The sequence below is a fragment of the Salmo trutta genome, chromosome 19 (assembly GCF_901001165.1).
Source record: "Salmo trutta chromosome 19, fSalTru1.1, whole genome shotgun sequence".
NCBI lineage: Eukaryota > Metazoa > Chordata > Actinopteri > Salmoniformes > Salmonidae > Salmo > Salmo trutta.
The window spans coordinates 25,714,816-25,726,646 of NC_042975.1; the positions used below are offsets into that span (position 1 = coordinate 25,714,816).

The following is an 11,831-nucleotide window of genomic DNA, read 5'->3' on the forward strand; positions in this document are numbered from 1 at the left end:
CATGTTAACACCACTTTTTCACATGTGAGAAGAAAACATGTTTTCACCTCACGTGAATTGCAGTTGCAGATGTGAAATTTGCAGTTTCACATGTTAAAAATGTGTGGAATCGCAAGTTCACATGTTAAAATCAATAATGTGAAAATCTAATTTTCAGTTTCACATGTAAGAAAACTCCACATGGTGGTGGTGAAATAGAACAATCTGTAATGCCATGCTGTAAAAAGATAACTTAGACTACCTGAGAATAATAATTCAAGTGTGTTCAGAAAAATATTTCTTATTTCTGAGCCCTCCATTCGGAGTGTTACTGCTAGAGGTGCAAGCCGTGTCTCCTTATTTATCCTTTTTAACATGTTGAAATTTGCGCTGTCAGAGTTAATCATTTTACTGCACAATTTTATTTTATCGCATTGTCTAAAATACATAATCTACAAAGCTAAAAATAAACAATGTGATGTCAAAACAAGTTGACTGAGGTTAAAGAAAGTGTGTTTATCAATTTACCAGATTTTGCTAACTGTTACTTTGGACAAAATCTAAATGTAAATATTCATGTAATGCTTTTTGTATAAGGAAATCTTAAATTACAGCTCAATGTGAGCAAATTAGGAATTTGCGATTAATCGTGATTAATCACAGTAATAAACTCTATCACATTTTTTTATAATTTGACAACCCTTATTGGCATTCAAATGCGAAAATGCACATGTGAAAGTGTAGCGGACATTAGTCAGTTATGGTTGATGAGGTAGCCCCACCTGCGACTCGTGGGAGGCCCGGGATCTAATCCCACCAGTTACAGAAGCACATGTGAAACTTACAATATCACATGAACTGTTGGGAAACCATGTGTCTCGTGAAAAATCCATGTGAAACTATACACATGCGTCCAATCATTCACGTGTCTTTTTTTCCCCATGTGACATTTTTCACGTGATTTGTTCACATGTGAAAAATGTGTTGGAAACAAAACACGTGTCTGAAAACCCTGTCTGAGTCATGAAAATCACACGCGTGTTCATACCTGTCCGAAAACCACGTTTTTTCACGTAATCTTTTCATGTTTTTTTGTAAGGACACACACACACACACACACACACACAAAACACACACACACACACACACACACACACACACACACACACACACACACACACACACACACACACACACACGTTAACCACATCTGCTGCTTTATTTAACCAGGGTGAGTGTGTGACTGTGGTTGTGAAGTGTTTTTATTGTGTCTATGTGCTAATGGTCGCTCTCCTCTCTGTCTGTGTCTCTGTCTGTGTCTCTGTCTGTGTCTCTGTCTCTGTGTGTGTAACAGAGTACGAAATGGAGCGCTCTTTTTTCCTGAGGATGAAGTGTGTGTTGGCCAAGCGTAATGCAGGACTGACCTGTGGAGGATATAAGGTACATTTTTACATTTTGGTCATTTAGCAGACACCCTTATCCCTGCTCAAGGGCACATCGATCGATGTTTTACCTAGTCGGCTCTGTGATTCAAACCAGAAACCTTTTGGTTACTGGCATAACTCTCTTAACCGCTAGACTACCTGCCTTACTGCAAGGGACGCAACTTTGGTTTTAGAAGTGGGAGGGACATAATTATTATTATTATTTATTTTTTATCCAGTTGGATAAACACTTCAAACAGCCTACCCGACCCCTCGGAGGCATCCACATGGTCCTAAAGCACACCGTTGCCTTGTTTTGTATCACATTCCCCAATGATAAAACTGGGGTGGACAAAAATGCAATTTCAGAATGTGGGGGGGACATATCCCCCCGTCAAAAGCTCTGACGAAGGCCTTGAGGCCGATACATAAAGCTTACTAACGAGCAGTGATACTATCAAGAGCAGTGATACTATCAAGAGCAGAGATACTATCAAGAGCAGTGACACTATCAAGAGCAGAAATACTATCAAGAGCAGTGATACTATCAAGAGCAGTGACACTATCAAGAGCAGAGATACTATCAAGAGCAGTGATACTATCAAGAGCAGTGACACTATCAAGAGCAGTGATACTATCAAGAGCAGTGATACTATCAAGAGCAGTGATACTATCAAGAGCAGTGTGCGGGTTTCTTCTTTTTTCTCCCCCTGTCCCCAGTGAAAATTGCACCTCTGCGTACTAGTATAATGTAATGCAATATTTAAAATCACATTTCTTTGTTACTGTATGCCATGAGAATCTGTGTCTCTGGAAGTAGTAAACCTTTCATGAATAAGATAGAAAGTAGCTAATTCAAATTTAACACCTACACTTGCATACATTTTGAATAGATTATTATTATATCAAAACAAATATTTCTTATATTCATAGATTTGTTTGTTTTGTCCTATTGAGTCTATAATGTTATTATAGTGTTATCACAGTGTTAACAGGTTATTTGAAACTTCATATTATTTGTCTGAGTCTCAGCAGCTGCAGCATTTCCACTCAAATCTCCGTCAACAACCACCTCTCTCCTAAAACACTCCACAGTCGTTCCTCCACCATCCTCATCTTTAGATGCAACAGCTGTATTCTTGACTCCCTCCTTCTTCTCTCTCCCCATATAATATAAATCACCTAGCAGATTGCAATGGAGATCTGCTGTAAATTTACATTGGCAATAAACAAGCCATTTATGTTAAGTAGTAGAATAAATCATCCGTGTGAACTGGGCGAGTGCTATTGAATGGCCGGGGCGAGGCCGGCATGGGCATAGGTAAACAGGAAGTGATGAAGATAAATAGTCCCTTTAGCTTCTAGACACGTAGCTGTTTCAGGGAGGGGAGGGGTGGAGGGGGGGGGGGCACTTAGTGGGGTGTAGCCTGAAGGTTGAACCTGCTCTTGCTTTTGCAGAGTGAGTGAGATAAGAATTCTGCATTACCAACAATGTTGTATCTCAATTTATCTATCTCTCAGATCTCCCTAAATTTGGACACATAACCACATTCAGGACACATGTTAAGGCAAGGTGTAAAGACTCTGTCTAGCTATATCTATGTACATGCATGTATCTGTGTCTATCTCTATATCACTGTGTAAAGCCCCTCTCATCTCTCTGCTTCCCAGGTGATCCATTGCAGTGGCTATTTGAAGATCCGTCAGTACGTGATGGACATGGCGCTGTATGACACGTGTTATCAGATTGTGGGCCTGGTAGCGGTGGGCCACTCCCTGCCTCCCAGTGGTATCACAGAGATTAAGCTCCATAGCAATATGTTCATGTTCAGGGCCAGCTTGGACCTCAAGCTCATCTTCCTGGACTCCAGGTATGGAAGGAAAGGAGGGAGGGATGAAAAAAACAAATGTACAATGAGACAAAAAAAGATAATACAAAATAAAAGACAACAAAGGATTTGAACATCATGATTGTGAATGTTTTACTTTTGACCCCTGACCTTTGGGTTCAAGGGTGGCTGAGTTGACAGGATACGAACCCCAGGACCTGATTGAGAAGACGCTGTACCACCACGTGCACGGCTGTGACGTATTCCATCTACGCTTCGCTCACCACCTCTGTGAGTCAGTCCCCCTCTGTGGCCACATTGAGACACTTATTACTAAACAACACACACTCTCTCTGAGAGGGTTAGGATTTCTAGAAGTGGCAGCTGTGGAGTTTCTCACAGAATATGCATGCAGGTTCTCGAGGAGAATAAAAATGATACAGTATTAATGAGTCAAGCCTGTCAAAGGAACTCAGCCTTTTGCTGGCACTCTCTCCCAAGCATTCTGTTTGTATTCCATCGCTATGTGCACTTCTCTTTCTGTCTTTCAATCTTTTATTCAGGCACTGTCCAGTCTGTGATTTGATCTATCTCTCACCCCAATATTTCTCTCTCTCCCCCCTCTCTCCTGCAGTGTTGGTGAAAGGGCAGGTCACCACTAAGTACTACCGTATGTTGTCCAAGCACGGGGGCTGGGTGTGGGTGCAGAGCTACGCCACCATCGTCCACAACAGCCGCTCCTCCAGACCCCACTGCATCGTCAGCGTCAACTACGTTCTCACGTGAGTCAACACTTTCCCCTTTCACCTTTGACCTGAGTGGGGCTGTGACAGGTGAATCACTCCCTAAAACACTTCCATTTAATAGTCTTGGACATTTTGTGGCAAAAAATCTGGGTTTGAAACACAGGCTAATTTGTAAGGTGATGCCCCCGGTTTGTCTGTGTGTGTTACATAGTACGAAATGGAGCGCTCTTCTTTCCTGAGGATAAAGTATGTGTTGGCCAAGCGTAGTGCAGGGCTGACGTGTGGAGGATATAACATGCGTGTGTGTGATGCTAATCCAAGCTGTTCTGTGCTGTATGTATATGTCCCTCCACAGGGACGTAGAGTATAAAGACATGCAGCTGTCTCAGGAGCAGAGTCGAGCGGCCAAACCCAGCTTAGCCTTTAAGAGTGGCCTGGCCTCCTCTCAGGACCTCCGCAAACAACTCAAAACCAAAGCAGTCAAGATCAAGAGCAAACTCAAAACAGCCCCCTACCCTCAGGTACTACAGAATACTGCTCCTCACACTGGGTTACTAATACAGTTCATATGCAGTGTAGTACACACACAGTAACCTACATACTGTGTGGTCCCGTGTGGCTCAGTTGGTAGAGCATGGTGTTTGCAACGCCAGGGTTGCCAGGGTTGTGGGTTCGATTCCCACGGGGGACCAGTACGAAAAAAGAAAAAAAAGAAATGTATGCATTCACTACTGTAACTCGCTCTGGATAAGAGTGTCTGCTAAATGACTAAAATCTAAAAATGTACCTGCACTTTCACGCGTACTAAGATATCAGTATGAATAGCTTTATCCAGCTTGGAAAAAGAGGAGACACTGCAAACTCCTCAATGCAATGACCTTTTGCGTTGTATTCACAATCAGTAACTTTCCTTTTGAAAATTCATGAAATATCCTCTTCATAGTTATCCCAAAAATATAACAAGTAGGACTTGATTCTTTGTCTTAGCTTGACAAATGAACTGTACACAACACTGTCTTCATTGCCTGTCTATGTTAGAAAAGAACAACACCACCATAACCTGTTGTCTACTGCCTTCACCTCCAGCCCAACAGCACCTACCACCCAGACAAGCTGGACTGCTCCCCCCAGGGAGGAAGTTGGAAGGAGAGCACCCCCTACCCCCTGAACCCCTGTCACGGGCAGATCTCAGGCCTCTCTGGAGGCCCAGAGGGTGGAGAGGTCCTGTGTAGTAGCAGCGCCCCCTATGGCCTCTCCTTCCCCTACCCCTATGGAAACCTACCCCACACGGACTCCCAGAGGAGGCTGCGACACACCCAGGGTTCTTCCTCCGCCTCACCCTCCCCGTCTTCCCCTGGCCTGGCCGCCCAGCAGCTGCTCAGCTCCCTGCAGGGACGAGGGGGCGAGGGGCGGTGGACCTGTGCCAACGCCAAAATCCACCATGGTACTAACCCTGCTCACACCCTGAGACCATTCGCTGCATCGTGTTCCATTACCACAGCCACCACAGCAGCATATTCAGGTATGGCTCTGGCTCAAAAGCATGGGGCTTCCAAATCAGAGCTCTTTCTGCATGCTTTTGAATGCACTGCTAACTGATACGATCAGGTTTCCAGTAGCATTGCTACATCTTCCAAAAAATGCTAGCCCAGAAATTCTGGACGTTGCTAAATAACCATCTAACAAATTTAGAAGTAGCTTGGAGGAAACAACACCTTAGGGAAGTTGAAAATAGGTTAAAACTTAGAAAAGGTGAACTGTCACTTTAAAGTGCTCTATCTTTTACGCCTTTTCCCTTTTTGTTCTCAGGTCAGAAATGTTCATGAAAAACATGAAAAATCCTTGCTGACTGTAGCATTGGGGAAAGGCAGTGTAGGCTGCATTGCTCACTTCCCTGCTCCTCTGATGTCACTGTTAAACCCTAATCATTCTCAAGATAGCGTTTTAGCTCAGTTTCACTGTAGCATTTTAGTCTGAATCTCACCGTAGAGTTTAATTTCTCCACGGCAGGCCCCGCGGCGAGCAGGAGGTACCCCCCCTGCGAGCCCCTCCATGATGGCTTCTCCAGCTGCTCAACCCCGCGCCCTAACAGCAGGTTCAAGGAAGAGCCCTATGAGCATCACACGCTTGGCCAGAGCAAGACCACAGAGGACCGCCTGCACTCCCAGTCACAGGCTACTAAAGAGGACAGCAAGCTGCCGTTCAGTCGAGACTACCTCCACAAGGCCTCCGAGGGGAGTGGTTGTGTAGGAGGGGAGAAGCCGTTGTCCTGTCCCCTGCTGAGTAGCTCTGTGCTGGGGAAGGTGAGCTGCGAGCAGTCCCGGTCCTTCCATGGCCTGGGCCAACCCTTCCCCATGCAGGTGGTCCTGGAGCAGCGCAGGAGGCTGTGTATGATGGAATCCCCCTACAGCCACAGTGCCACCGCCCCCCTGGAGCACACGGACAGCAATGGGGAGCGGGGGAGCCCCAAGCTGCTGGATCCTGAGGCGGGGGAGGAGGAAAGGAGGATGTGGATGGGGGTTGGAGTTGGGATGGGAGTCGGGGTAGGCCTTCCGACCCAGGCTCCGTATGTGTCTTTGAACCTCCACCACGTCTTGGCCAAACACAGCTCCTTCCAGGCCCCACCCTATGCTGCCCTCGGCCACTTGACAGACAGCTACGGTTACCGTGGCAACGAAATGGGTTCTTACGATTACAAGAGCCAAAGCCCCGCCTCCAGCTCCTCCCCTGAGATCCACAGGGAGATCCCTCATTACATCGGCACGTCAGTCATCATCACCAACGAGAGGTGACACAGCTCGGGGGTCGAAGGACAAGGAGGGACAGACACCCTGAGACTTCAGCCTTTTTGGTCAGAAACACAGACAATGACCAGAAGCTGTATCAGTGACTATGTAACTGTGTCAGCCAGAAGTCGAGCTACTTTCTGGGGACCCTGTCTGGTTAAGACCGCCACATGGCTCTCCATTTCTGTTTTTCAGATGTTTTCTACGCAAATAAACCAACGTCAGACTCCTCTAAGGAGCCAGTAATTTCAGGTTTCTTGATTATATTATATTTTTGCATACTGTTTATCCAATAGCATAAATGCATTGTCACATTCTAGTTCAAAGCCATTTATTTTGACAAAATCCCAAGGACCTTTGAGCCATGATACAGTACATAATTTGAGGTACAAATTGCCTGTGAAGAATACACCCCTCTAATGTTGTAACTCAGAAGCACCAATCATAACGGACCTGAACAAGAAGATACTATAAAACGGTCTAAAAAAGCAGCATTTAGATTGAATGTAGCATGATTTCAACCCAATTTGCAAGCTAGTTTAAGTGCAAACGGTTTCCATTGCACTTCTTTTTTTGTGACAGCGACATTAAAAAGGGCATAAGATATGCCAGCACAAAATAATAAATGCTGTCACTCCCTACCTTGTATATTGAATGGAAAAATGACAGACGCAAAAGTATTGAACGTGGACACATTCTTGCAAACATGAAGGAGGGTAAATATTGTTCACCCTCTTTTGAAGTTAAAATGAATTAATTTGGTCAATTATATCAATGGCAGAGATTGGAAACACAATGTGTATATTTATTATTGTGCAACACATAGCAGCTTGCTTATTTATGAAGAAAACCAGGATCTAACAATTATAATGAGAAAAATGTCAACTGCATTGGGGAAAATTAAATGAAATAAAACACAGTAGTTTGCTTCAATTCTGAATAAACAATTCAAATGAAATGTCCTGCCAGACAGTTGTTGTCCATTGCTATTTTCAGCTCTTCTTTATTCTTCAGAATGCATAGTGGATATCATCTGGTTATTGAAGAGGTCTGGACATTGCTGTGATATCAAGCACATGTAAATGTCAGAATAACAAACACTTTTATATAATAGGTACATACAACCTTACTTTCTTCTATGATGTCATCTTGAAATACACCTTTAAGTCCTCCAGCCTGTATCCCATCAACCTGGTCCAATGGGCCCTCCAAATGTCTGTGTATGTGTGTTCTCCCAATGACTACAAGAAACTGTCTATCCACTGTGGTCTTCTGTATCCATACACCCCTCCAAATTTCCCTTAGGACCACTGCTCCCTCAAATGTTTTACAGCGTTGAGCAAATTTCAGGTCTACTGAGCACAAAACTTGAACGTTCTGAAAATTCTGTGCAACTTCCAGCGCACATTTACTGTGGACACTGAGGCTGTACCCACTTTAACATCCAGTTTTAACAGTGGCCAAGTAGGCTACTGTGGCTATTTGATCATAATGTAGGGCTACCAGAGTGGCCTACCATCAAAAACAATGGAGAAAATCCATCTCATAACATTTTAACATAATTTAGCCTACAGTAGTAGCCAATGTGTGGTGTTCATTGAATGCTATAAAAACAAAGAGTCGCACACTCTATTTATAAACTCCCCGTCATTTATTGGGTAAACCACCAACGTTTCGGTATCACTGTGCCTTCTTCAGGGTGATCAATTTATGCCTACATTCCATGAGACTTTAAAAAAAAAATAACATGCAGGGCTTGACATTAATGTCACAGGCATCAAAGTGAGTAGACCAAGGTGCAGCGTGGAATATGTTCATCTTGAGTTTAATGAAAGGAATGAACACTTTACAAATTAAACAAAAAATGACAGCAGACATTTCCGTCAGGTACTTAAAACTAAACGGAAAACAACTACCCACAAAACACAAAGGAAAAACAGGCTGCCTAAGTATGGCTTCCAATCAGAGACAACGATAGACACCTGCCTCTGATTGGAAACCATACCCGGCCAAAACATAGAAAACCGAACACAGAATGCCCACCCACCTATCACACCCTGGCCTAGCTAAACAGAGAAAACACAGCTCTCCTAGGTCAGAGTGTGACAATTAACCTGTTTATCCATTTGTCCTTCATACAAGGAGGTGACTGTTGTGTTGTTTGATGCAAGAAACCACTTCACAAAATAAAATGCATTATTATTCCCATACCATTATTACACAGTCAGACAAAATTATGCTACCCTCTGTCTATTGGCTACAATACTAAAAATACAACACTGCCCCATTAAGACAAAAAAAAAACTATTTACCTGACTCCCTTTTCAGAAATGTACACGTTTCGTGCTCTTGTAGGAAGCAATCACTCCCCTATTGCTGACTAAAATTATCTATAACTGGGTTAATAACTCACTAACTAGCAAAGGATATGAACAAAATGTGCACACGTGGCTACATACAACACTCGCTTTGATCTCAAAACAAGCCCATTACTACTCACGACTGCTCATGCTGTAAACACAGTCCAGTTCAAAGTAAATGGCACAGATCCATATACGGCAATGGTCTATTTGCATATAGGCCTACTGCAGCTCTGATTGTTTATGCCACACCGGTCTGTGTAGAGTACGGGCTGAGTTGTGCGTGTCAATGCAATAGAATCCTACGCCGATGCTTTATACCTACAACAAAATATCTTGCATAGTTTGTTTTGTTTCAGTATGGTGCATTGAAAGTGGCTAACATTGCATTGATTCGATCACAGTTGTCACAGTAAAGGGACACGTTGATAGTGTTAACAGGGAAAGAACAGTGGTCACCAACCTTTGAGTCAAGATCACTTTCTGAGTCAAAATGCAAGCCGAGATCTACCACTCAGATTTTTTTTTTTATGATTTAAACTTAAGCCTATGCAACGTTAACCAATTAAAAACAGTAATGTAGCAATGAGGTTTGTGCGGTAAGCCATAGGTCCAATACATCATCACCGGATATTGGCTTTGCTTGAATTGCCCTGCCAATGCATTGGTGTTAGGGACATTTTTTTAAGTTATATTTCACAACTTGAGGTAGGTTATATGATCACACCGGTAATAGATTCGTTGACTGTATTATTTTTACTGGTATGATGGTGCCTGCATCTGATGGTCAGTCTCAGCAGAAGGAGAGAGCAGCAGACTGAGGGTCCGCCTCTCAATATCCCTCCGCTCTCCCTTTCCTCCACTGACACTGACCAAATAAATAATAAAAACAACAACGCAAGCCTATAGATACACTTTCCTAATCATTAATTACTACTGCAGTGCTTGTTGTAGCACTGAGTGGAAATAGGAAGAATGCACATTTTATGGCTTATAAAAGTGTTGAACACAAAGTGTTGACAGTGCTGAGTAAGAATTTAAACAAACTCAATCATAAAAACAGCAGCTTTTTGCTGTATTTTTTGACAGTCTCTCCATAGTCATTTTAAACATTTAGAAATCTCACATTATCAACTTTGCTGTAGCTTTATTTTATGCCTGCTACGTTACTGCAGACACGATAAACTGAGCCACCCGATTGGCAAGCGGTAGCCCTACAGTACACTTGATTTGCTCTCTGGGCCGGCCAGCAGGGCAGAGTTTGTACCTTTAGACACATGAAATGGTCCAAAATGGCAACAGTTCACCTACCCGGCGCGCAGGGAAGCTGAATCAGGTGCACCTACTGCCAACAGCCAAGAGAAATAAGAAAAATTGTAACACAAGGTTTTTTTGTCGTTGGGTTTTTACAGAAATGTTTGGCGATCAACTAGGAATGCCTTGGAGATTGACCAGTTGATTGCAATGGACCGGTTGGTGAACACTGCGCCATGAAGTTTAGTGAAGTTCCATCTTGTTCTTCTCTGTGAGCTGATATTTATTTTGCATGGCAGTCCCAGGGGAGCTGCGCGGCGCTCTCGGGCTACTGCGTGCAGCTTAGAGGGAACTTTGCTTAGGACACAGTCAGGGAGCTATTTGGACAAGCCACAGCCACACAGCCAGAGGTCCACATCTACACAGTCTGATGACATTCAAACACACATCAGCAGAAGCCTTGAAAAACTGAATAATAATAGGCACTTACATACAACAAAAATATTATTCTCATATTAGTGTTATGTACACTGAGCATACAAAACATTAGGAACACCTATTGAGTTGCGCCACCTTTTGCCCTCAGAACAGCCTCAATTCATTGTGTTACACTTCCCAGCAAGAAAACCCAAATATTGTCACTCAAACAGAAGGGGGAACTAACAGAGTCACTGACCAACAACCAGAATGAAACAGGTGGTGTTTTAGGAGGGGTTCTGAAAGACACTCATGGGGGCGTCCACTAAAAGTAGACTTACAACAACAGCTGGAACCTAAAAGACACCCACCATGAGCGCCCACTAAGTTCGCCCAAGAAGAGGGAAACAAAAGAAAAATCCACACCAAACTTAAAGACGGGAAGCAAACCAAAAAGGTGGAGCAAAACTAAATCAGATAAAGGATTGTTTTTCTAGAAATCCAAATAGGGAAAGCCAACTAAAGGTGTTAACCCTTCGCATCTATCAACACAACTGGAGCACTGGGCCAGCCACTCTTAAATAACACCTGGGCCAGCACAGGTGAAGCACCTTCCCATTAACGAGATGGCAACCAGCACAGGTGCAATACATACTAGCTCTCGAGGTGACACCAATCGATGCGCCCTACGTGCTAACGAGCTATACATACTAAAGTCCAACCTCAAAACATAATTGGAAAAAACTAAACCTGTAACAGTTGGGGCATGGACTCTACAAGCTGTCAAGCGTTCCACAGGGATGCTCATGTTGACTCAAGTTTGCTGGATGTCCTTTGGATGTTGGACCATTCTTGATACACACGGGAGGGAAACTGTTGTACGTGAAAAACCCAGCAGCGTTGCAGTTCTTGACACACTCAAACCGGTGTGCCTGGCACCTACTACCATACCTTGTTCAAAGGCACTTCAATCTTTTTTCCTGCTCATTCACCTTCTGAATGGCACACATACACAATCCATGTCTCAATTGTATAT

General features: G+C 43.6%; 1 protein-coding gene across 1 annotated transcript in view; it reads left to right on the forward strand.

The window, feature by feature from the left end:
- Nucleotides 1-7,732, forward strand: part of LOC115154225 (single-minded homolog 2) — a 16,919-nt gene extending 9,187 nt beyond the window's left edge. Inside the window, exons 6-12 of the mRNA XM_029700225.1 lie at nucleotides 1,334-1,419; nucleotides 3,075-3,274; nucleotides 3,417-3,523; nucleotides 3,867-4,014; nucleotides 4,334-4,499; nucleotides 5,065-5,500; nucleotides 5,989-7,732. Of these exons, the coding sequence (XP_029556085.1) occupies nucleotides 1,334-1,419; nucleotides 3,075-3,274; nucleotides 3,417-3,523; nucleotides 3,867-4,014; nucleotides 4,334-4,499; nucleotides 5,065-5,500; nucleotides 5,989-6,770 (1,925 nt within the window). The 3' untranslated portion in view covers nucleotides 6,771-7,732. The remainder of the gene's footprint in view (nucleotides 1-1,333; nucleotides 1,420-3,074; nucleotides 3,275-3,416; nucleotides 3,524-3,866; nucleotides 4,015-4,333; nucleotides 4,500-5,064; nucleotides 5,501-5,988) is intronic.
- Nucleotides 7,733-11,831: the final 4,099 nt, after the last annotated feature.